This window comes from Canis lupus, chromosome 34, assembly GCF_048164855.1.
Source record: "Canis lupus baileyi chromosome 34, mCanLup2.hap1, whole genome shotgun sequence".
Classification (NCBI taxonomy): Eukaryota; Metazoa; Chordata; class Mammalia; order Carnivora; family Canidae; genus Canis; species Canis lupus.
In genome coordinates this window covers 7,416,083-7,442,867 of record NC_132871.1, presented here as the reverse complement: position 1 = coordinate 7,442,867, position 26,785 = coordinate 7,416,083, and the positions used below count along the sequence as shown (strand labels likewise).

The window sequence follows — 26,785 nt, the reverse complement described above, 5'->3', positions numbered from 1 at the left end:
GGAGATTAACATTGAGATGGCCCAGGTGTTAGAATTGGCATACATGGTTTTTATTTCTTTTTTTTTAGGTTATTTATTTATTTATTCATGAGAGACACAGAAAGAGAGAAGTAGGCTCCCTGTGGGGAGCCCAATGTGGGACTTGATCCCAGGACCTCAGGATCACGACCTGAGCCAAAGAGCTCAATCACTGAGGCACCCAGGTGCCCAGGCAATAAGGTGTTTAAAGGATATTTAAAAGTGAAAAGGAAAACATGCTTGCAAGGTAATAAAAATAGGAAAGTTCAGCAAAAACAAACAAAAATGAACAATTAAGAAAAAGAAAGTAGAACCAAACAGCTTTAGAAGCAGAAAATATATGAAGTGAAAAATTAACTGGTTAGACTTAAAGCAAAATGGAGATAAAAGAAAGTTAATGAATGTGAAGTAAGATCAACAGCAATTAACCAATCTAAAATCAGAGAGACAAAAAGTATTAATGAACAGTATCAGGGACATGTGGGACAATATCAAAAGACTTGATATATGTGTAATCAAAACCCAAGAAGAGAAAAAAAATGAATAGAAAAAGATATTTCAAGAAATAGCCAAATTTCCCTCATATTCGGCAAAAGGTATAAATTTACAGATTCATGAAGCTCAGAGAATTCTAGGTAGCCTAAATATAAAGAAAACCATGCCTATGCACACAGTCATACACATGTTCAATAGTCAAACTGCTAAAAATCAAAGAGAAAATCCTGAGAAAAGCAAGAGGGAAAACAAAAAACAAAAAACCCCACAAAACAATACGCTACATACGGGGAAATAACCATTCAAATTACTGCTGACTTCTCATCAGAAACTAAGGAGACCAGAAGATAATCTCTAAAGTGCTGATAGATAAAAACACTCACTCTAGAATTCCAGCAAAAAGAATCTTGAGAATGAAAATAAAGACATTTACTGATTAAGACAAACAAAAGACAACTAAGAGAAAGAGAATGTATCACTAGCAGACCTGTACTATGAGAAATGCTAGAGTTCTCAGGCTGTAGGGAAATGATACCAGATGGAGACTTGAGAAAGGATGAAGAACACTGGAAATGGTAACTTTCTCAGGAAGTATAAAAGACTACTTTTTCTTTCACTGAAAACACATAGGTCTGTTTAAAGCAAAAATTAACATCTGGAGGGGTTATAGTGTAGGTAGATGGACTATACGTGATAGGTAGCGTATAGGAGGAGGAGTTAATATAGGCCTATGTGGAGGTTCCTCAAAAAGTTAAAAATAGATCTGCCCTATGACCCAGCAATTGCACTGCTGGGGATTTACCCCAAAGATACAGATGCAATGAAACGCCGGGACACCTGCACCCCGATGTTTCTAGCAGCAATGTCCACAATAGCCAAACTGTAGAAGGAGCCTCGGTGTCCATCGACAGATGATGGATAAAGCAGCTGTGGTCTATGTATACAATGGAATATTCCTCAGCCATTAGAAATGGCAAATACCCACCATTTGCTTCGACATAGATGGAACTGGAGGGTATTATGCTGAGTGAAATAAGTCAATTGGAGAAGGACAAACATTATATGGTCTCATTCATTTGGGGAATATAAAAAATAGTGAAAGGGAATAAAGGGGAAAGGAGAAAATGTGAGTGGGAAATATCAGAGAAGGAGACAGAACATGAGAGACTCCTAACTCTGGGAAACAAACAAGGGGTGGTAGAAAGGGATGTGGGTGGGAGTGACTGGGTGACAGGCACTGTGGGGGGCACTTGATGGGATGAGCACTGGGTGTTATTCTATATGTTGGCAAATTGAAGACCAATAAAAAATAAATTAAAAAAAAAATGACCAGCATGCACCCAGAAAAAAAAAAAATAAGAATTAAAAAAATAAATAAAAATAAAAAATAAAATAAGCCTATGTGATCTAAGGTCTCTAAATTTTCTGTGAAGTGGTAGTTAATATCAATTCTAAGAATCCTGTGGTAAGTTAAGGATACATATTGTGTTCCCTAGAGCAGTGGCTAAAAAAAGTAATGTAAAAGAATATAGCTAAAAAGTCTGTAGATAAAATGTAATTTAAAAAACATTTACGTAATTTAAAAGGACAAGATAGAAGGAACAAAGGAACAAAAAACAAGGGACAAAAAAAAAAAAAAGATGGCAGACCTAAATCTAACTCTGCTAATTACATCAAATATTAATGAACAAACCTTTTTTTTTATTATTTTAAGATTTCATTTATTTATTCATGAGAGAGACAGAGAAAGAGAGAGAGAGAGAGAGAGGCAGAGACACAGGCAGAGGGAGAAGCAGGCTCCATGCAGGGAGCCCAACATGGGACTCGATCCTGAGTCTCCAGTATCACGCCCTGGGCTGAAGGCAGTGCTAAACCACTGAGCCACCCAGGGCTGCCCCATCAAAACTGTTTAATAGAAGCTGCTTCTCCCTCCTCTCAGGTGGATGTAATCCTGAAGGCACGAACTTGTCTCGGATAAGTTTTAGGCCTCATGTGCCTTCTCAACAAGATGACTTTGTGCCATAATATACAAATTACATGACTCTTTTTTTTTTTACATGACTCTTTTCAAGGTTGTTTTTATAGCTATAAATGTATAGAGCCATAAAATTCAAAATTTTACTCAATTTACTTATGTTTAAAGGTAATGGTATTGTTTTTTACTCCTATTAGCACAACTAGCATATCATTTTTTTTTAAATTTTTTTTTTATTTTTTTATTTATTTATGATAGTCACAGAGAGAGAGAGGCAGTGACACAGGCAGAGAGAGAAGCAGGCTCCATGCACCAGGAGCCCGACGTGGGATTCGATCCCGAGTCTCCAGGATCGCGCCCTGGGCCAAAGGCAGGCGCCAAACCGCTGTGCCACCCAGGGATCCCACAACCAGCATATCATTTCTAACAAATCCTTATCATCTGTATCACCCAGTATTAGTTATATATACGATGATTCAAAACCAAATAATATTCACTACACTTCTAATTATTTTGCTAGACATCTTTCTAGGTGCTGGGTAGACAACAGTGAACAACCATAACAAAATCCCCTGTCCACATGGAGCTTATATTCTAGTTACAAAAAGTAAATTTATATTGATAAGCACTAAGCCACTCAAGTAAAAGTGGCTTATTGGGCTTTTTCTTCTTCTTTTTTTTTGTACATGCCAGTTTCAGATCATTACTTAATGTGAAACTGGTTTCCTAAGTCATTATGTTATATTAAATCATAAACACTTGTGTGATAGAAGTACTAGTACCTATATGGGGCCTTACCTGACTTACTACATCAGGTGTGTGCTGGGAGGTGGAGGGGTGCCCAGGCATTCTGGTTCTATGAAACGATCCCCAAGGTATTTCCAATATCCAACTCTTCCCCAGGTTTCCTCAGCTTTCTAACTGGATAAGAAATCTTGGTTGGGTCTCAATTTGTCATAAACCATGTACTACTTAGATAAAATACAGAGACTTCGTTCCCTACCTCCTTATAATGAAGTACTTGGTCATAAATCATTTGGAAGGGGACATACACATTCCAAATATATTAATCCTTACTAACTCACTGGTAAGAAGCATATATATGCATGCAAAAGAATATCAGTATCAGTGATTTTTAAATCTGAGAAATTCTGGGCACAATTCATAGGGAGAGCTTCTCCCTGGTTATCCGCATGGACTGCCACAGCACAGGTTCTTTGGGAATCTAAGGTATATGCCATAATTAAAGTAACATTACCTACTGCAACATGGGCACAAACACAATCTAAGCACTGAAATGGAGTCATCCAGATGACAAAATGTTTATAAAATGCTTTTAATATTCTTAAAATGAAGGGGCCCCTGGGTGGCTCCGTATTTGATCCTTTGTTTTTTTTAAAGATTTTATTTATTTATTCATGAGACAGAGAGAGAGAGAGAAAGAAGCAGAGACACAGGCAGAGGGAAAAGCAAGCTCCCTGCAGGGAGCCCGATGTGGGACTCGATCCCAGGATCCTGGGGTCACGCCCTGAGCCAAAGGCAGACACTCAACCTCTGAGCCACCCAAGGGTCCCGAGCATCTGCCTTTGGGGTTCAGGGAATGATCCCAGGGTACTGTCAGTGTCTTTTATTTGTTCTTACTTTCAGGATAATCAGTAACTAAGTCCTTATAAAACTGATACTATATTATACCTCCATGGAGGATTCCACTCTCTTCTGTTCTAATATTATCATATAAACTAATCAGTTACTTATTGTCTACAGGAGTTTCTGCTTCCCTACGTTCAGCTAAAAACCCCTTCTATAAACTAACATTAAGAATTGAATTGTACAGAAGAAACCTCAAAAGAAATCTGTGAAAGACTCTACCCAACACTGTTTACTATTTACAGGAAATAACCTGATGGATACCGCTGCCACTGCTGCCATCATTACAACCACACATCACCGGTCACTGATTTCCAGGACTTTTTGGGTCCAGGAGCAGAAAACTGCAAACTACTTCTGCCCAAGGCTATCAGAATAAGGCTCTCCTTCCCTTGATGCTAGAAATGACTTCTTTACTTATTTTTGTTTTTTATCCTCTTGGTTATGTATGTGTTCCCTCTCCGTTGGTTGATGCTTCTAAATCTGTACAATGGAACTTTCTGCATTGATGGAAAGGTTCATATTCTCCGCTGTCTGTGGCCACTTCATTAACACAACAGCTACTGGCCACATGTAACTATTGAGCACTTCAAGTGTGCTTAGTGGATTTGAGAAAATTAATATAACATTATAACTAAGTGGACACATATTGGACAACATAAATGATTACTAGACATTTAGGCCTTTTAATGATGGTACTTCAAGATCCTCGTCCTTGACAATCTCTAGATATGGTGTTAATTCTTCAGATACTGACAAAGCAAAATAACTCAGTCCCAACTAACAGGGAAAGTCATTTGGTTATTTTCTAAGAAAGGTTCACATTATGGGAAATAAAGGATAATTTAATAGTCCTGGTCCTAGAGTTTGCCAATGTTGCAATCACCAATGTGAGATCTCCAGAGTTTTAAATGCAGCACAGCCACCATGATGCCAAGTGATCATTTAACATAAATAGCAAGAAAAACTGATACTAGAGATACTACGACAATCACAAACTCGACACATGATCATGACCCACTAAACAACAGTACTCTAGAAGATAATGGCCTATTCTGCAACTCAGGCTGAGTAACCAGGGGTATTAATAAATTTAAAAATAACCCTAATGACAGCTGTGAAGGGAGCAACTGACAAATGAAACATAAACCACTACTTGTAAAAGGGATTCCACTAATTTGCAAAACAGAATTATTATACCAGTTTAAGTCACAATATACTTATCATGGATTAGCAAGGTCACATTCTTATCTCCTGTTACTTTACACCCATCTATTCCAAAGTAAGACCACAAAATGATGTCTGCAAGGACGTGTATGTTCTAAAGGCATGGCATCTACTGTTCCAGCTACTCACTGGGTTACAGACTCTGTATAATCCCTGCCAAGACCATTTGATAACTAACTGCTTCTAATCTCACCAAGTTTCTACGTACCCTTTTTAAATTCCCTTTTTGAGGCACCCCAAGATCCCTCAGAGCATGCTATCTCCCTTGCTGCAGCAAATTAATAAACTTAACTTTGACTACTAATTAGGTATGTTATTGGTGATTATTTACTGGTGGTAAATTAATATACAAGACAAATGGCCGAGTTTCTTAATTCAATACCATGGGGGGACAAAAGATAAAGAAAGAAGGAAAGGAAAGGAAAGGAAAGGAAAGGAAAGGAAAGGAAAGGAAAGGAAAGGAAAGCAGGATAGCTATTATTGAACAAAAAAGACTTAACAGATTTAATGTGATGTAAAAGGGTTTAGATCCTGAACTGAACAATTTCCCTTCTCTAAAATGGGATGTATTTAAATAGTAAAAACCCATGTTACCAACTTAAATTCACTCAATTAATTAATAAACTCTACCCAACTTCTAAAATGGAGCTGAAGTTCTTATTTTGCATAAAGGATGAAAAAATGGAAGAGAACATTTTCTAATTTAGTTTGTGAACTTGATGACATTATTAATATATTTACATCATGGATTTTTTTTTTTTTTTTGAGGGGAAGAATAAGATAGAATGGGATATGGACTTTGGGAATTACTTAAACACTTATTACTATTTTCTATCCAAGAGAGCTTATCTCAGTATGCACCTGAAATAAGACTCATTTCAAAATCCTGTTACCTAAAAACTGTGCCCAAGTTGATAATGGAGATATTTTTAGCTCTAGTGCCAATAATATATAAACTTTAAAAAACATTTTCCAGAATGCCTGGGTGGTTCAGTCAGTAAAGTGTCTGATTCTTGGTTTCAGCTCAGGTTGTGATCTCATGGGTTGTGAGACTGAGCCCCATGCTCCATGCTCAGTGGACTTCTGCTTAAAGATTTTTCTCCCTCTGCCCCTCCACTCACTCTCTTGCACACATGTGCACATGCTCTAAGATAAATATGTATCTTAAAAAACTTTTTAAAAGTATTTTCCTCAAAAAATAAAAGTAAAGGTATATAAATATATATTCCGTTGATACAAAAGTCATTTTAAAATAATATAATGGTGAGTGTCCCAAAGCTGATGTGCAGTGGTGAATGTAGGCTAACCATCACTGTTCAAAACCAGCCAATGGGAGAACTGTCAACGTGCACAGTAGCTCTTCAACTAACGAATTTACCATTGACATTAATAGAGTCTATAGCATGGTACAATGATGTTCCTGAGATATCGAGAGACTAACCAATTAAGTACATATACTTCCTGTTTTAGAAGTCCGAAATGTTTAACTTAAATTATGGTAATAACAGCAACCATAAGCAATGATAAATTACCACCGCCACAAAGATATAACATTAAACATTTCATTTATATCTTCTTATTCAATCCTCATAATTACCTTGCTTTGTTTATTTTTTTAACCTTATTTTTCAATGGGAGAAAGGAGATTCATAGTGTTGAAGCAATGTGTCCATGTAAATTATAGCTAGTAAATGGCAGAGCTAAAATCCAAAAGGTTTATTTGATGCCAAAACCATGTGATATTGCCTCCCAATGAAAATGGTAACATTAATATATTGATATCAAATTGGTAAACTATAAAATGTAAACCGATATAGTCTCTACTATCCAGAAAATTTTCCTATCCTAAACTGATCCCTTCTTCCCAAGTTCCAGATAGCAAAGGTTTTGATATTAATATATTGACCTACTTCTTTTTAAACATGCAAAATAGTATTTTGAAGGTTCCCTTTATTTAATCAGCATCACTAGAATTCACTATGACCAGGTACAGTGTAAGCAAATAAGTTATTTGACTCTATTGTGCAAGATTCAATGTTTTCCTTGGCTATCCTTCTTGGTTCTGAAACCCAGCTTCTCTTCTCAATTTATTTACACATACACACACAGAGCAATTTTCTATGTATTTCATTTCAAATTACCTTACTTGTCTAAACTTAGTGAGTTTTCTTTCTGACCAGTGTTATCTTTCCCTTTCTACCCTTCAACCGTCATCAAAAATTATATTCTGGCAATCAAGCACAATCTCTTAGACTTCCATGTCCCAAAACGTAACTATGAAATTGACAATATTATAAAGTAGACTGCTACGCTACTACAGTTCTAACAAAAAATGCATAAAGTCCTATCATCATCCAGATTTATACAGAATATGCCCAGAGGGAAATTGTGAGAGTTCAACATGTGCAAGCTTGATACTTAGACTAATTGGAAATTCCTGCAATGAGAGCAATTTATCTAGAGTTTATAGCCCTCGCTGCTCTTCTTAGTATCACTGTGTGGATTTTATGATGAATTATTAAATTTCTCTCTCCTTGTCACAAGTAAGCAACTCAGCAAAACCACACCTGCTCCCCTGAAAAAGGAGAGTATTTTATAATAAGGCGATGTAGTTTAACAATTATTTTCCCATCAATTTCTGCAAGCATCAGAAAGCAAAATATTCAATAACATTTGTAGGATTCACTTTAGGCTGTTAACTAGAAACTATGAAATTATAAATTCTGCAATTATCTCAAAAATTCAGAAGATGCAAACATACTCTACTAACAGTTGAAATGCACTGCTTCTTCAATGACTGACTGGTTGAGCACTCCTACCACTGTCCCTTAGGCATTCTCAACCAATGCTAAAGGAACTTCCTATAACTTAGTATCATAAATTCAAAGGGAGTCAACAAAGTAGATTCCTTTTAGTTTGCTCCTCAGCATTCTACATAGTAACAGCACACTTGGCAAGCTTCAAACATTATAACAGAGTAAAAAAACAACACTACACAAACCTTAGTTGCTCAACATGGAAAATGGTAATATTAAACAGTATTCAAAAGAAAAATTAGTTTAAAGATGTTCTAAATACAAAATTGAATGGTGGAGGGGTGGTGGTGATGGCAGTGGTAATGGAATCCTCAAGAAAACTCCAAACAGGACCTAAGCCCCTGGCCCTTCCACCTGGTGATTTTCCTTCTCAGGGAACAGATATGAAAAACAGATTGGTCACATTTCTTAACTTATATATGTTACAACTATGACAAGATTGCTATGGCCTTTACAAATCTGTTTTGAAGGAAAAACCTTTTGAGAAAAGGGCTTTCTTACTGTCTTTTCTTACTAATTTTTAAAAATATGCATGAGTGAGAAATATGCCCTATGTCACATAGGGAAAATGGTGTTGTAATTTGGTACCAGCATAGTTTCACAATTACAAGAAAATAAAAGCACCCAAACACTATCACTTTGAGGGAAAGTCACCAGGTACAGGTAACAATCCCTGCCCTGCAATTGTGAAATCTGAAAAACTCTGAAAATACAAGATTTTTCTCTTTCGTTCGTTCTTTTAAATAGAAATACAGTAGACACATAATGTTATACTAGTTTCAGGTGTACAACATAGGGAGCCGAGAATTCTATACATTATGCTATGCTCAGCACAACTTAATGATTTTTCTTAAGCTCATGGGAAACTCATTTGGCATCAACCTGACTTAATGTGACTCTTCCATTTGATGCACTGCAGAAATACTAATATGTTTAATTAGAAAATGTTAACGGGAAATACATTGTATTTCTTTAAAATCTGAAAAATTGTGAATTCAAAACTGTTCTGGCTCCATCAATAACAAATAAAGAATTATACCTATACTCCCTGTGGTTTGCTTCCTAGTCAATGCATACATAAGGTGTGCTCTCTGATTTATAACCATTTGAATGACTGAAGATTCCCATATTTAAGTACAGGGATAGGACCTGGGTACTGTTTGGCTTTTTATAGGAATGAACAAAATATTTTTTTAAAAAAAATTTTAACTAGTCTCTGACTCTTTGTAGGGGAGACAATCCCAATTTGGGGACATCTTAAGACAGTGACTTAGATGACAAAATCTAAAAGTTCTTAACGTTTTAATGAACTCAGTGATACCAACAGCCATACTAAAAATTAATCATTATAAACTGAGGGGAGTTATTGTCCCTCATTCATTTCCTGTATCATGAAGTTGATCCATATTGTTCTGTACTTAAAGAAATTGAAATGTGATATGATCATTTCAGTATGCTACTTCATTAAAAAAAAAAAAAAAAATGTTTTGTTGGTATAGGAAGGACCTCTACAGTGTGCTCCTTTTCACCAGAATGTAGGCTCTGAAAGAGCAGGAATTTGTCAATTTGGTTTGTTTCAAAATTTCTATCCACTTTTTGATTCATAGTATTGATTTCCAATCTAGTTGGTTTTCAATAAAAATTCTAGATATTGAACTACTTTACTGACTCAAATATAAATTATGACATTTTATGGGGCAAATTCCCTTTATTCTGTCCCCTAAGTTCCATTCTCTTTCCCTACACAGTCAAATTTTTATTAATAGTTATTTTTGATAGATGAGTCTACACTTGATGCCTGCAATTCTTAACCTTCCATTAACTACTCTCTTACACTCCACAATTCAGTTCTCCACTCCACCACTCCATAGTACTTATTAAAGTTACACAATGACTTCCTTGTTGCTAAATCCAAGGACCACTTCCTTCTTTTACCTGACATTGGTCTAGCAATCAGTACTGCTAAATCCCTCTTCTTGAAGTTCTCGAAACTCAACTTAAAGGGACACCACATTCATCTGATTTTCCTGCTCTCCCTTCTCCTGTCCACCTAACATTTACTATCCTGTAGACTTTAATCTTTGCTTATTCATGTTGTCTGTTTTGTTCTTTGTCATTTTCCCAACAGAGACAACTCTCAATACGTATTTATAAAATGAACAAATGAATAGTCTTTATCTTTCCTTTCTCCATATTCTCTCTGGGACATCGTTTCCAACCTCACACTTCCAGCTAATATTTACAAGAATGACTCTTTCTTCTGCTTCTCTACAGAGTTCCAAATCTTTATGTCCAAATGCCTATAGGAAAAAACATTCATGTATATGCCCCAAAGGCCCTCAGAACTAGGGAAGTCCAACTGGTACTCATCATTTCCTCTTCTCCTCAAACCACCTCTTCCTCTAAGATATTACCTACAAAGCCAGCTGAGTGACAATTTCCTTTTCCTTCCTCTCAGTCACCAAATCCTATTAATTCTACCCTCAAGTTTATAAACAGGACACACAATCAAATCTACTGCTCCTCTTCCTTCTCTCTGCCACTGTATATAGAAAGCAGGGGGGAATAGCTGTCAGTTTCAAAAGTTTCCACAATGAGACACCTTAATTCCATTTAGGAGGAAGGCAAATTGTTTTCGACCTCTCTAATAAGATTTCTCACAAGGTCTTCTTTATGTCTAGTTTCTAAGAACTTTCCCAACTTATCTCTAAAATATTAATTACCTATGTATACTTCTAACTCGTCAAGTTCCATCATATTCCACCTATACAGGATAAAAGAGTCCTTTAAATATCTACAAAGCTGTCCACAGGGAAACCTAGTCCTTAAATTAAAAGCACACCCCACTACAATATATTCAATATTATCTCATGCTTTCCAAGTTATCTTCTAAGTTTTTAAAATGGAAATTGTCTCAATGGCTCAAGTATCAATAAACTGTTTCCACATGATTGTTGTTCAATAGCACTCCCTCTAATTACTGAATAAAAACAAATCCTAAGGGAGAACTCTGCTACTGGTACACCCTTGATCACTTGTGTATTTACATCCTCCTAAGCCCACCTCATCTTGTCCATATACCCTTTGGTTAACAATTCAACCCCATGGCAACAGGATTTTACTTTCCTCATTAACTCTAGCATCATCATTCATTGAACAAATATTATCATAATGGGTTTCCTTGGTCTAGTGATTACTTACATCCATTTTCCCCATCACAAGAAGAGATAAAATCTTAAATTTCAAATCTACACGATAACCCTCACCACATAAGAGTAAAGGAACAACAGCCTTGCAGTAAAGAAAGAGCTCTAGTGCTTATTACCCACTGAATGCTTCCTTTTTCATTGGTGTTAAAGTTTGAATTTGTGCAGAAGAGTCTTTTGTGAGGTCATAAAAATGTAGACACATTTTGTACAACACAAACAGGTAAATGGAACTAAAAAAATGAGGATGGAACCAAAACTGATACTTACATTAAGAAGTTGTAGAGAACTTATAGAAAAAAAAATATATAAGGTTAAAAAAAAAAAAAAAAAAGAGCAGTATGGTCATGTTTTTTTTTTTTTTTTTTTTTTCCAGTAACTAAGTAGGTCTGGAGCACACAGAAAGAAGTGGGTCTAGAAGCTGAATCCGGAAGAACAAGTAGGAAAGGGGGAAAGGTCACTTCCCATATGGAAAGGGGAAAAAGGTCATTCAGGCAATGAAATCAGCATGTGTAAAGACTTGAAATATAAAAGGGTTTAGGGGATTCTGAGCTGTTCGTGTAGCGTGCAGCATGTGTACAGAAGATTGAGCAGTACTGGAATGGAACAGGAGACTCATGAAGCTAATGCATGAAAGACCTAGTATGAGACACTGGGTTCTCGAGATTCTTGGTCACTAGTGTGTATCAAGAACACATAGGACAGTGCTTGCCACTTCATAGGTTCCAATTCTAAAATTAAATAAGGGGGGGGGGGAGTGTACAATTCTGATTATTCCTATTTCTTCCTACATAGAACTCCTTATAATGATATTTTGACAGTTGCTTTATCAAGGAATACCACAGTAGACTTATCTCACCTATCAACCCTAACTTCTGGGAACCCCCCAAGCTGCTTGTCATCAACTCTATCAAGACAGCACTACCATCAAGCGTCATCCTCTGTCTTCACCCCATGTTAACCTGGATAGCTGCCTGAATAGACTTCCCTATTGATACATATTTTTTTAAAAAGTTCCTTTAAAGGCATTGCAAGAGGAAATCTGACCCTGAAGGTGCAGTTACTTCAATTTATTAAACCGGGTCTAATTACTGAGTATACTTCATGCCTTCAAACATTCATACCACCCAAAAACTGTGTTCCTCTGCTGTGTAAATAAGTTTATGGGCTGAATACATTCTGCCAACACTAACAGCAGAGCTTTGAAAGTGGCCTTTCTGATCATTAGAGAGCTGTTTAGTAAACCACATTCTAAGTTCTAAAGAAAACTTGGAAGTGGCCTCCAGAGAAATGATGAAGTAGCCCCTAGATATACAGCACTATATTCCACTACAGGGGCACCTGTCACCAAATCTACAATACAACTGACAGAGCACCTGTCACCAAATCTACAATAAAACTGATAAATTGAGAGAAGGACTCAAAGGGTGATCTTTCACACGGAAAGGCTGAACTGTCTATCCGGATCCATTTGAGTTAGATCCGAAGTTAAGAAAAATATAGGAATCTTCACAGAGTTTCTTCCTCCCTTAGCTGCTGCTTTTTTTTTTTTTCCCCAAGATGAATTTTATTTTTTATCCTCCAAGTTTTTATTTAAATTCAAGTTGGTTAACATACAGTGTAGTACTGGTTTCAGGAACAGAATTTAGTGGTTCATCACTTAACACCCAGTGCTCATCACAACTGCCTTCCTTCATACCCATCACCCATTTAGCCCATTCCCCACCCACCCCACCCCTCCAGCAACCTTCAGTTTTTTTCTATAGCTAAGAGTCTCTTATGATTTGTCTGTTTTTATCTTACTTTTCCTTTCCTTCCCCTATGTTCATTTGTTTTGTTTTTTAAATTCCACACAAATGAAATCATATGGTATTTTCCCCCTGATTTTATTCACTTAGCATAATACCCTCTAGCTCTATCCTGTCATCGCAAATGGCAAGATTTCATTCTTTTTGATGGCTGAATAATATTCCATTGTATATGGATACCACATCTTTATTCATTCATCGCTCAATGGACACTTGGGCTCTTTGCATAATTTGGCTCCCATTAGCTTCTATAATCACAGGAGTCCTAATGTCTCCAGGCCAAGGCAGCCTTTACCATCTTTTTGGTATCTGTTCTCTGACTTACTAAGCTACAAATAGCAAAACTTTGCATTAATCTATTGCTTCCTCTCCTGATCTACTATTTTTGAAGAAAAATGCTTTGAAAATTTGCACTTGTTGTATGTAATGAATTACCTCTTCCAATGCCCCCTTGGGAAATGTGTATGCTGAGATAAAATACTTAGGCTACAGGTTTAGTAAGTCCAGAAGTTTGCGGAGACTGACATGCCTGAGGTCTGTTTTATCACATCCCATGCTAAAATGTTCAAATTTAAATGGTAGAGAAATGCAACAAAGAAGCCCACAGGGTCATCAGTGGGATCAGCTACATTACCGACAACCACCTCTTTCTTAAACCTGCTCTAGACCAGCCGTAACTTATACCAAGTTAGCGATACACCGGGTCGTACAAAACTCGGTCTAGATACATGTGGGTAATAAACAGAAAATAAAGTCTCAGCGGCGTTATAAATGAGTCCTCTCTTAGACGGTCTCAGGTACAAGTTACTGTAGATTACCTGGCAACGGACAAACACGGGGGGGGGGGGGGGGGGGGCAGTTAACTAGATGCCGGCCAAATGAAGTGGGAGATGCTCCAGGAAAGTGGCACAGGAGCTTAAAAGTGCGAGGGCAACATTCCAAACCAAAGGACAAGAAAAGCACTGAGGCAAGAGACCTCATCAACTGTATCACAGCGGTAACAAGAGCTAACTAACCTTTCACGCCAGGCGCTGGGTGTGCACAAGGGTCTAATATGCGTGATTTTTCTTTATCCTTGAAACAACTCACTAAGTTAGATATCATCACCCACATTTTTCAGGTGAAGAAGCTGAGACTAGAGATGTCAGGTTACCTGCCCCAAGGGACAGACCTAGTCAGTGCTGAGCCGGGACGGGCACCTTTGGCTTACTAGTCCATCACCCAGCATCTCCTGCTCCTACGGATGCTGCTTGTCACAACGCCTCTGCGAACAAAGTCACACTTTTTTTTAATGTCGATTCTAAATTCGCTTTTCCACCGCTGGATGATAATCGAGGTCAACTCCCGAGTTTACTGGCGATCCTGAAACAAATGTACACGCGGTAAGGAGGCAGCAGGTTCACCGGGTTTTCTGAAGGCCAGATCTCGTTTTTCCATCCGCTATCGCTATAGTCTGCAGTTACCTAAAAACGTAAAGGGGCTCTTACTACGCGTCCCATCACTTCTCTCTGGCATCTGGCATATCCGTTCTCCATTTTCCCCCTTCTGTTCACCTAAAAAGTCGCTGCGAGCATCAAGTCAAAATAAGTGAAGGCGGTTGTTGCAGGCAGACTCAGCGAAACCAGCTACTGCACTGCCGACCGGTACAGGTGTATGGGGAGGATCCGGGGCTCGCACGCGAGGAGACCCGCGCTGGGGAGTAAGGACACCCACGCGCGGAAGGAGCCAAGAGGACCGCGAGCTCCCTGGATGAGGAATGAGCACCAGGGAACCTCTTCATTTACGGGGCAAATGAATGAAAAGAGCAGCAACTAATGGAAGTCTGAAGAAGCTATGCAACAGGGCTACGACGCTGCGAAGAGGCAGAAGAGAGGAACTTGCAGCTACAGGCGGGGAGTCCCGCTTCCACGGGGTCCGGGCCCTGCGACGGCGGCGCGGCCGGGACACGGTGCAGGGGGCCCCGGGCACCCACCCGGGAGCTAGGTCCGTCCACGCCCGGGATACGGTGCAGGGGGCCACGGGCACCTACCCGGGAGCTAGGTCCCTCTGGGCGGGGACACGGCGAGGTCCTCCCGGGCACCCCCCCGAGCTAGGTCCGTCCACGGCCGGGACACGGTGCAGACCTCCCGTGCACCCCTCCCCCCTCCCCCCCCCCGGGAGCTAGGTCCGTCCGCGCGGGGACACGGCGGGGTCCTCCCCGTGCACCCCCCCCCCCAGGAGCTAGGTCCATCCACGCCCGGGACACGGCGAGGTCCTCCCGGGCACCCCCCCCCCCCGGGTGCTAGGTCCATCCATGCCCGGGACACGGTGCAGGGGGCCACGGGCACCTACCCGGGAGCTAGGTACGTCCGCGCGGGGACACGGCGCGGTCCCCCCGGGCACCCCCCCTCCCCCCCGGGAGCTAGGTCCGTCCAAGGCCGGGACACCGTGCAGACCTCCCGTGCACCCCTTCCCCCCCCCCCCGCCCCGGGAGCTAGGTCCGTCCGCGCGGGGACACGGCGCGGTCCTCCCCGTGCACCCCCCCCCCCCGAGCTAGGTCCGTCCACTGACGGGACACGGCGAGGTCCTCCCGTGCACTCCCCCCCCCAGGAGCTAGGTCCGTCCACGCCAGGGACACGGTGCAGGGGGCCACGGGCACCTACCCCGGAGCTAGGTGCCTCCGCGCGGGGACACGGCGAAGTCCTCCCGGGCACCCCCCCCCCCCCCCCCCCCGCCGAGCTAGGTCCGTCCGCGCGGGGACACGGCGAGGACCTCCGGGCACCCCTCCCCCCCCCCCCGGGAGCTAGGTCCGTCCGCGCGGGGACACGGCGAGGTCCCCCCGTGCACACCCCGCCCCCCAACCTAAGTCGGTCCGCGGGGACGCAGCCTCCCACCCGCGCAGACTCCGCCGCCGAGCAGCTCTCCCGCCGCGGCCTCGCGGGCCGGCGGGCTCCGGAAGGGGAGCCGCGCACCCCCGGCGCTGCCCGCGGCCGTCCCACGGCCCCCACACCTGCTCCCCGCTGCGGGGCCCACCCGGCCCGGCAGCCCGCACCCCCACCCCGGCTCGCCGCCTGAGGCGAGTCCACGGAGTCCGGTAGTTACCTGGAGCGCCACCGCGCCGCCATTACACCGGATGTGCGTCACTTCCCCTTCCCGGCCCGGCAGTGCGAGGAAGGCGGTACGTGAAATGGATAAAAAAACTGACGCTAAATTCACTTTATAATGCTAGCCTGCTAATTTACTTTTTAAATACCCTCTCGTAATACCAGATTTAGAGCAGGTGGTCCGGACTCAATTTTTCTCTTTCCAAGACGGCGACAAAAGAGAAGTTGGTTTAAAACTACAAAGTCCGGCGTCCGCCGCCGGTGAGGACGGAAGTGACGTAACAATTGTAATTCAGGCTGAGAGAGAGTCGCAATGTACGGCGGGAATTGTAGTTCTTCTGCGTAGGCGGCGGAGAATCCTTGGCGGCTCGTCTGAAGCCTGGTAGTGATGAGGCTTGGGCAAAATTTACTCCAAAGCTCTTTCTCTGCAGTTGGCAAAAATAGGCCTTGGCAGTCACTTATCCGTGAAAAATTTTAAGAAGGGCAGACGCCTTTTCCAGATTTTTTTCAGTAGTTATATAAAGAACCTATATAAGCAAAAATGTCCTGAAGCCTTAAGTGCCTACTAAGTTCCAAGATTTCAAGCCTACGGGAATGGGAGGATATTGGACCACAAAATGAAGTAATGAGAAGCTAATTTTGTGGAGAAGAGGATGCATCTATTTGAGTTTAAGGTACCAGCTGGCAGGACATCCTCAGGATAAGGAGATTGGCCAACTTGGAAATAGCAGACTATGCAGAGATCAGAGGTAATCAGTGGAACAGTTTTTTTATTCTTTACTTAATAGTAACAAAACCCAGAAGTTCAACTACTTGCTACTGTTTTGGAAACTATCTTTTCATAAAGCAACTGTATCCGTCATGTTCCCCAACCTTCTCTATATAGCAGGCCTGGTTTCCCCAAACATTTTTTTCTATTAGAATTTTAGAGTAATCATGCTACTAACCCTTTCTTTGAGGCAGCAGAGTGTAGTGATTACAGATAAAAGACACTGGAGCAGATTTAGCTCTTGAATCTATCGAAATACCCCTGGATGATTTTTCTTGGGCAGGTTACTTAACACCGTGTGCCCATTGTCTGTTAAATTGGGGAAAATATTAGTACCCACCCCATAGGATACTTTTAAGAAGTTAATAGTTGTGGATTAAGTTGTGAATTTAAGAAGTGAATTAGTTGATACAACTTGATGTATGTGATATAATTCCTACCACATAGCAGTATTACCTATTTTTTTAAAGATTTTATTTATTTATTTATTTATTTGAGACACAGAGACAGAGGGAGAGGGAGAATCAGGCTCCCTGTGGGGAGCCCAATGTGGGACTCGATCCCAGGACCTGGGGGTCACGCCCTGATTCAAAGGTAGACGCTCAACTGCTCAGCCACCCAGGCGTCCCACAGTATTAGCTATTCTTTTTCGTATTTAAGATATTTGACCATAGTTAAAGGTACTTTTTAGTGTCTTTAAATATTTAAGCAAATAGATACAGGGCATAGGAGAGGAATCTGGTAAACATTTGTATCCATATCTGAAAAAAGAGCACACTACCACCTCTACAATTTTCGACAGAGGTAGGAATGTTAGAGTTGAAGCTAGAGCTGGAAAAGACTAGGTTTGTCGTTTTGGAATTTGCTTCTTCCAGGAAGCAGACTGTGAAATAGGGCTCAGAATTTAAAATGGTAAAAGGAAAAGGGAGGAAACTGGATGGGCCATGGTTAACTCCAGAGTGAAGATGAGGAGTCCCACGCTGGAATAAATTGGCTCGGCCTGGGCCTTGTAACACAGTCTTGCTCAGTCATTGGCTGGAGCCACATCAAGGAAAATACAACCTCTGTAACAAAACCGGGGATGTGTTTGGAAGTGTTAACAGTTGAAGGCTGTCCCCTAACCACACTCCTAACAGCTAGGCAAAGACTTCAACTTTTCTTGAAGAGGTATCTGAGCAGAATAGCTCTTCATTGTCACCGTCCACCCCTTGTACCGTTTAGATCCACTCCGTATATACATTCAGGGAATAGTTCCTCCAGGGTTCCATCGGCCTCTCTTCCTTAAGAGAAACTTAGAAAAGTTAGTGGAACACACTACAGTCCCCATCATTGCAGTTGATCTTGAGCTACAGCCAAGCCATTCTTCACTATTCATTCTAAATTCCCTTCACTCTCAGCTACCACTTCTGCTGGACTCAGGCGTTAAACTGGTGGTGTGAAAACCCTAGTTCCTGAGAAATTTGAGCCCCTAGTAATAATTGCCTTTTCATGAAGGTGTTGCTGCACTTGCCCATTTACAGTCACTATTTTGGGGAGGGTAGCACAAAGAGATGGCCCAAGTGGATCACACATGTTCTTACTTGTTCCTATTGTGCAGCATCAAGCCTACTTTCTCCTCCTGATGAGAGTTAGCTTCTCCTATCAAGAGGTTGACTCTTCTTCTTGATTACTTGTGCCTGAAATCAAGATCCAAAGTGCCCATGAAGCAGATGAAGCTTAGTTCAGTAGGAGTCTTGCTGTGTCCTCTAACAAGAATATAACACCTTTGGGAACTAGGACCTCTAGTTCCACAAAGCTTTGCAGGAATGGGAAACACTACAGCTCCCAGTGGGTCACTGGGAATGATGGTAAATGAATCCCTTAGTTGTGGACCCATGTATTGTTCCTAATGGGGAGTCTAAGCCATATCAAAGTCTACTGCATCTTGAGGAACAGCACTTCTTCCTTGAACTATCTCCTATTAGGTGCTTGAACTTTACCCTCAGCAGGCCATTCCAGTGTTCCATCAGGCCTCCAACTTCTGGGAAATGCGGCATGTGATATAACTAATGGAACCTGTGATCATAGGCCACCCTCCTACACTACCTTTACCGTGAAGCGATTACCTGACTGGATGCCATATTGTATTGTATTCCTGTATGTAAATCAGGCATTGTATAAGTTCCCAAATAGCGATGCTGGATAAGGATGGATGAGTATGAAGTACAAATACATGCCCAGTATAGGTAATCTATTCCCATGGGATGGAACTGCTGCCCCTTCCAGGATTAAAGGTCCCAATGGAGTCAATTTGCCACGGTATGGCTACGTGATCTCCTAAAGGAGTGATGACCTATGAGAGGCTCAACACTGCTCTCTTTTGCTGGCAGGTTGAACTTACAGATGAGGCCATTGGTAGGTCATCTCTGGTGAACGGGCTTCATGCTGATGGACCCTATGCAGAGATTCCATTTTTGCCTTGCTATTTCACTCAAGTGTCCATTGTGCCTTCACTGGAGTGGCCGCTAACGAAGACAGGCTAACATCAACTCGCTGAGTAATTTTGTTGATTTGGTTGATTAGTACTTCTTCTATAATCTATACCTCTTCTATAATGTATGCTTTCTTGTGGACATTGATGTGTGATCCAAAGATCCTCATACTCTTTATTCCCAACACTATGCATATCCACATACCTCTAACCCATTAAGACCTCCTTGTCTGCAATTTTTTTAAAAATCTCTTTTTTTTTTCAGGCCTCTGACCAGCCAGCCAAGCTCTTTGCCAATTCCTGTTACATCTGTATATACTCTGACATCAGGCCACTTTTCCTTCCCATATGAAGTGGATGGCCAGGTGGACTACCTGAAGCTCTACCCATTAGGGAGATTGTCCCTCTGCTGTCTTCAGGGATATTCCAGAGTGAGGCTGTACTGTAGCTGCTGTCCAGGTTCAGATTTCATCCACATACTTGACCAATTCATCCATATACTAAACTCAGCCACTTTTTTTCTTCATCTTGTTCAGGGCACCATCCCTACCCCATATGACCATCAGTGCAAACTGAGAGAGAGGTGTTGATGCAACTGAAGGGTGACATCAAGGTCTGGACTGTCTGTTCATTTGGATTATTCATGCCTTCTGGTCTTCTTTATGCTTCATCCCAAATCTAATGCTTCCACCTTAAAATGAATTATGATTGGGCCCTCCAGAATTTATGACATGATGGGTTCAACAGGGTAATTTCATTTGGTGTCACTTAGTGTCCCATGGTCAGACATTCCCTTTATTTTATTTTCTTGCAAAACCATGCCAAGACAGAATTTTTGAAACATGTGCAACCTTGCTCCAGAACTCTGGGAGCCTGAAATGTGATTTTCCTACTAAGATTTCCATAAGCTCCATACTGAGTCTTTTTCTAAAACTGACAACTCTTTTTTTTTTTTTTAAACTGACAACTCTTTAACAATAGAATATGCCAGATCCTACACCATACGTGTCAAGGCTGCTTGCACCACTGCTCAGAACTACTGCAGAGCTCTCTCTTTTGCCAGGTTGTAAAGCTGGCAGCTTTTTATGTCACCTGGCATGTTGGCCAGAAAAATATTCCTAGGTGTGGAGTATGTTGCTTACACGAAATCAGAGCAGACCCTTAGGCACGGTCCTTTCTTCCTTCTAGTAGAGGTTGCAAGAGGCAGCAATTTGTCTTTTACTTTAAAAGGGATGTTCTAGCACTCCTGAGAATACTGGGCATTTAAACCCTTAAATGAAGGGATAGATCACTGATTCCTCATAAGGGTAATTTCTTCCTTTCTGAAGCAGGCTAGCCACCTCTTGCTCAGCCGTTTAATCAGCGTGATGTCTTTGATATAATGGATCAGTAGGATACCTACAGGATAGCCAGGTGATCTGCATCTCTTTGGATTATATCATAAGAGAGAAAGGAGAGTTAACATAGCCCTGGGGCTAAAGTGTCAATGCATATTGTTGCCTATTTATTTCATTGTATATGAATATTTCTTATTGTGTTTTTTGTTTGGGATAGAAAAGAATCCATTCTCCAAATCAGTGACCATGTACCTGCTTTATTATCCTGCTTTAACAATGATATTTTGTTTGGCATGACAGCTGTAATTGGGGCTGCTACTTTGTTGAACTTCCATTAATCTACAACCATTCTGCTAATTTGTCTGGATTCTACGTGGGCCAGAGTGTCAAAGTAAATGAAGGTCTGATGAGAACTACTGTTCCTGCAGCCTTTATATATTTGAGGGGTATTGTTAGTCTCCACCATTTTTCTGGCATTGTTTTATTGTTTTAGGTACAGACTCTTGGCCGGGAGAGGCAGTTTCAAAGACGTCTACTTCTCCTTCCCCACTGTGATAGCTCTTACTCCACAGGCCAAGACAATATGTGGAAATGACTCCCAGCTGTGAAGTGTATACATTCCAGTTATACACTTGGGATTGCACAAATGGCTACAGAATTGAACTGTAAACCCAGTAGACCCATTGTGAGCCAGACTTTGGCCATAACTCCATTTATTACCTGCCCTTTACATGATTTCATTCCAGTAGTAGAGCCATGATATTGCTTCAGTTCTTCAGGTATTAATGTTGACTCTGACCAAGTGTCTAATAGTCTCCAAAATATATAAGTTTTCTGTTTGCCCCAGGATAGAGTAATTCAAATAAATGCAAGTGGATCCCTTTGGAGAAGGTCCGGGTACATTATGATATGTACTTGAGATGTCAAGGTTTCAGGTCTCACATTTAGATCCTTAATCCATTTTGAGTTTATTTTTGTGGATGGTGTAACAAAGTGGTCCAATTTCATTCCTTTGCATGTATTTGTTTTCCCAGTACCATTTGTTGAAGAGACTTTTTCCCATTGCATGTTCTTGTCTTCTTTGTCGAAGACTAATTGACCATATGATTGTGAGTTTATTTCTGGGATCTTTATTCTCTTCTATTGCTGTGTGTGTCTATTTTGGTAACAGTACCATACTGTTTTGATTACTACAGTTTTGTAGAACATCTTGAAATTTAGAATTGTGTTAACCTTTGATTTTGTGCTTCTCTTTCAAGATTGCTTTGGCTATTTAGGATCTTTTGTAGATCCATACAAATCTTAGGGTTATTTATTCCAGTTCTGTGAAATATGTTGTTGGTATTTTGGTAGAGATTGCATTGTTGGGTAGTATGAACATTTTAACAATATTTCTTCCAATCCATGAGCATAGAATATCTTTCCATTTGTGTTGTTTTTCATTTCTTTCTTCAGTGTCTTATAGTTTTCAGAGTGTAGGCCTTTCACTTCCTTGGTTCAGTTTATTCTAGGTATTTTAATTTTTGGTATAATTGTAAATGGGATTATTCTTTAAATTTCTATTTTTTTGCTACTTCATTTTTGGTATATAGAAATGCAGTGGATTTCTGTACATTGATTTCGAGTCCTGCAACTTTACTGAACTTATTTATTAGTTTTAGGAGGTTTTTGGTAGAGATTTTAGGGTTTTCCATATATAGTATCATATCATCTGCAAATACTGAGAATTTAATTTCTTCCTTACCAGTTTGGATGCCTTTTATTTCTTTCTGTTGTCTGTATGCTGTGGCTAGGACTTCCATACTTTGGTGAATAAAAGTGAGGAGAGTAGACATCCTTGTCTTTTTCCTCATCTTAGGGGAAAAGCTTTCAGTTTTTCACCATTGAGGATGATGTTAGCCTTGGGTTTTTCATATATAGCATGACAATCTTTTCTATAGTCATCTCTTAACCTATAAAGAGGAACCAGCACTGACATCCTCATGATGCTAGTGCCCCTATAACTAGCACATTCCTGTCAGCCTTGTGGAATGATATGTTCTCCAAACCCTCCTGTGGAGAATATTTTCTGATAGGTTTTTGGCCTCCTTTATTCACTCTAGTATATCCACTTTCCTGGACTTTTTATTTCCTTTCTTGAGGGTTAGCTATGGCAATTCAGGTATTTCATCTTACTCAGCATGAGTCATTGCTTTTGTCAGTGGTTTGGGAGTCACCCTACCTGTGAATTTCTTCTCTTCCCTTGGATCTTTTCCAGAGCATTCAATCCTGTATTCTAAGAGAGTACCCTGAAATTAATAAACTCTTCCTATCTAGTATTACGCTTAACAGTTGCACAACTATATTGTGCCCCACATACCACCTGGGATGGGATGACCTTTGCCAGTCAAGCAGTTAGGGTACAGTCTCAAAATCCCAACTTAACACTTGCTTCTTTTGGTCACTCCTGGTACCACTGTGTCAGTTGGGTCTTCTGAGACATGGACACTAAGATGAAGACAGGCATATAAAAGGCTTATTTGGGAGTAACACCTGAGAAAGGGGGGGAAAAACCCCGCAGGAAAAAGATTGAGCAGGAACAGTAAACAGTACCATGATGCATAACTGATGAGGTCCCTGAAAGCTCAAAAGAGAAGTCCAGAGTGAAGATTGCCTATCAAAAGAGTCTTGCATTGGGTGAAAGTCAAGGCCCTTGTGACATATCTTGCTTGGTCTCTGGCTTGGGCCACCACAAGAGGACCATGACCTGAGTTCAAAAGCAGGGACCAATCTGAAGGAGTTAATAGCTGGAGGCCCCAAGTCCCTCTTGATGAGGTATGTAAATGTCTGAATGCTGCGTTTCTTTTTTTTTTTTTTTTTTTTCAGATTTTTATTTATTCATGAGAGAGAGAGAGAGAGAGGCACAGAGGGAGAAGCAGGCTCCATGCAGGGAGCCTGATGTGGGACCCATCACACCCTGGGCGGAAGGCAGGTGCTAAACTGCTGAGCCACCCAGGAATCCCCTGAATGCTACATTTCTATGTCTTACACAACAGGTAATAGCAATGGATAGATGCTAGAAATTAAGTGGTTTGATATGTTTTGTGTTACTATTGTAATAATTGCATGGGCAGAATTGTCAGACCAGAAGAGATCTCAGCCTTCCCTAGGATAAGTTTATTTATTTATTTATTTATTTGGATAAGTTTATATAAAAATCTCACAGATTATAGATTTTAAGGGAAGACCTTAGGAATTTGTCACTGCCTTTACCGTTCATAATAGTTTCTTAGTTCGTGGAAAACATTGATTAAACCCTTCCGAAATAAATAATAGAAAATCTTATTGTCCTTCATTCTGATTTTATTGATACTGTAATCAATTGTCCACAGCAATTCAATTTCATCATTAAGGAGGTTTCCTCTTCCCTTTGAAGCTTGCCGGAGGTTCTAGTTTAGGCAACAAGCTAGTGGTTGGGTTTTCAAGAAAAAACAGCCTCTGGACCTTATGGAAAAAGACCGCACTAGGTACTCTGAACTATAGATATTTCAGAGAACAGAGACTTGGGTACAATCTTCCAAGGTAACATTGCTTAGGAAACAGTCTGTGTCTGTAGACCAAGTCAGAATTTGCACGAATCTTTGCTTTCCAAAAGCAGACACACTTTATCAAAGCTAATTGCTTGATCTAAAGCAGAGTAAAATAAGTATTTTTTAAAAGATTTTATTTATTTGAGAGAGAGAGCATGCACAAGCAGGGAGAGGTGTAGGGGGAGGGGGGAGGCAGACTCCTTGCTGAGCAGGGAGCCCAACTGGCTTGATCTCAGGACTCGGAGATCGTGACCCAAGCCAAAGGTAGACACTTAACCGACTAAGCCACCCAGACACCCCTAAAGTAAATATTAATTACAGTGGACTTAATAAATTGATGAGGGAAATTTTAAGGTGGTAATTTATTCAGAATATTTTTGGTATTATTTGAATGTTGTATTTCTCATAGACATAGAGTCCTTTTTATTTTTTTATTTTTTTAAAGATTTTATTTATTCATGATAGACATAGAGAGAGAGGTAGAGACACAGGCAGAGGGAGAAGCAGGCTCCATGCAGGGAGCCCGATGTGGGACTCGGTCCCGGGACTCCAGGATCGTGCCCTGGGCCAAAGGCAGGTGCCAAACCGCTGAGCCACCCAGGGATCCCAGAGTCCTTTTTTTTTTTTTTTTTTTAAAAAAAAAAAAAAAGCTATTTCATTTCTTCAATAGACTTTGCCTTTGGTATCTGATTCTCACTGACTTCTAAGAATGAAGAAATGAATATTTTTACGGAGTCTCTTTACTCACAGTAATGTAGTTTTTTTTATATAAGATCGACAAGAATATTCCCTTCTTTGCACCAGGGTATAATTGGACAAATCAATTCTTCAACAAGGTCATATTTCAAGTGTCACACTTTAGAATAATTCTCCTTTAATCATGTATCAAGGGCAGCCCTGGTGGCTCAGTAGTTTAGTGCCGCCTTCGGCCTAGGGTGTGGTCCTGGAGACCCAGGATCGAGTCCCACGTCGGATTCCCTGCATGGAGCCTGTTTCTCCCTCTGTCTGTGTCTCTGCCTATCTCTCTCTCTGTGTCTCTCATGAATAAATAAATAAAATCTTTTAAAAAAATCATGTATCAACAAGGGTTGACTATATATGGAGACTAGCTCATGAATGACACTAGCTGTTGACTTTAGTTGTGGAGGCCAGGCAGCTGAGTAATGACCATTGCCTTGGAGACCAGAGGACCTGGAAACACTGCACTGATTTAAGGATCCTGGCTAATTCCTTTTTGTATAAAGCCCAGATGCCATCTTGGAGAAGAGGTGATGGAGAGATGGATCTCGTGCACTAAGAGTGTAGCCCAGATAGCTGAGCATTACTTAGATATGTCATTTTTTAGAGAGAGAGCACCACAAAGGGGTGGTTTGGAAATATTTAAGGATGGCTAAGGTTGCCAGCATGCCAGAAAAGCTGCTACTGGCATTTTGTAGAAGGAGGTGATGAGAGGGAGATGGTGCCTGCCAAGCTCCAAGAACTGTCCTACCTAGCATGCCACTTGACTTGTCATGAGAGATATTAAAGGGGTTGTTTAAATCATGCTCTTCGTTTGGGTTTAGAGGAATGGCTTAACAGCTTGGGTGTTTTTGTTTTTGCTTTGTTTTGTCTTTTTCTTTCCACACAACCTAGTGGGTTGGACTCTTGAGGAAGATAAGACTCATTTAAACCAAATGAAGAATTACCTTTGCTTCCCTTATCTGATTTGTAGTATGACCAGTCCTGTTACAGCTATACTTAAAAGCAGAGTTAATCCAAATACAAAGGAATTATAACCCGATTTTTGAAGTTAGGAATATAGGTTACTGGAAGGAACAGAAGATGTTCTTAGGTTGATTTCCTTTAAGATCTGTTTTTGTCCAGGGTGCCTAAATCACAGATGATCATGTTAGCCACAAGGAAAAGCTAAAGCTTTGACCCACTGTTTTGTGACTCAATTCATATCCTATTTTGAATGTTTTAACAAGCCACCAGTGCTTATGTAACCCACATGTAATAAGTTAAAAGTGCTCTTGGAACTATTTCTGACAGTGTCTTTGAAAACACTTTAGTTGGTGTGGCCAGCAGCTTTCAACTGCCCTGAGGGATGTTTTGATATGGGAAGCGGGTGGCAACAAAAACACAAAACCCACTAAAGAGGGTTCTCTTGCACCACCAACCCCCCCAAGCCCACCCTCCACCTGTGTTTATCTTTCTGTTGATGTTTCCAGAAAGCTCTTCTTTTCAGACAAGCATTAAAATTTCCAGGAGGCAAACAGTGCCTTTTGCTGTACATGAAAATAGAAGCAGGAGAAAGCAGTTTACAGGACAAAGTGGAAATGAGCAAGAAAATAGGGTATAAGAGTAAAGAAGAACAAAAAAAGAA

General features: G+C 40.7%; 2 protein-coding genes across 10 annotated transcripts in view; one reads left to right on the top strand and one right to left on the bottom strand.

The window, feature by feature from the left end:
• CWC22 (CWC22 spliceosome associated protein homolog) overlaps positions 1–16,461 on the bottom strand; it is a 58,869-nt gene extending 42,408 nt beyond the window's left edge. For 2 of the 9 annotated variants that reach the window (XM_072811366.1, XM_072811373.1), the window contains exon 1: positions 16,274–16,427. The gene's annotated coding sequence lies outside the window, so the exon portion shown is untranslated. The other 7 variants (XM_072811369.1, XM_072811370.1, XM_072811367.1 and 4 more) reach the window with 7 other exon arrangements.
• Positions 15,486–26,785, top strand: part of LOC140624535 (uncharacterized) — a 332,074-nt gene continuing 320,774 nt past the window's right edge. The window contains exons 1-2 of the mRNA XM_072811446.1: positions 15,486–15,534; positions 16,039–16,349. Of these exons, the coding sequence (XP_072667547.1) occupies positions 15,486–15,534; positions 16,039–16,349 (360 nt within the window). The remainder of the gene's footprint in view (positions 15,535–16,038; positions 16,350–26,785) is intronic.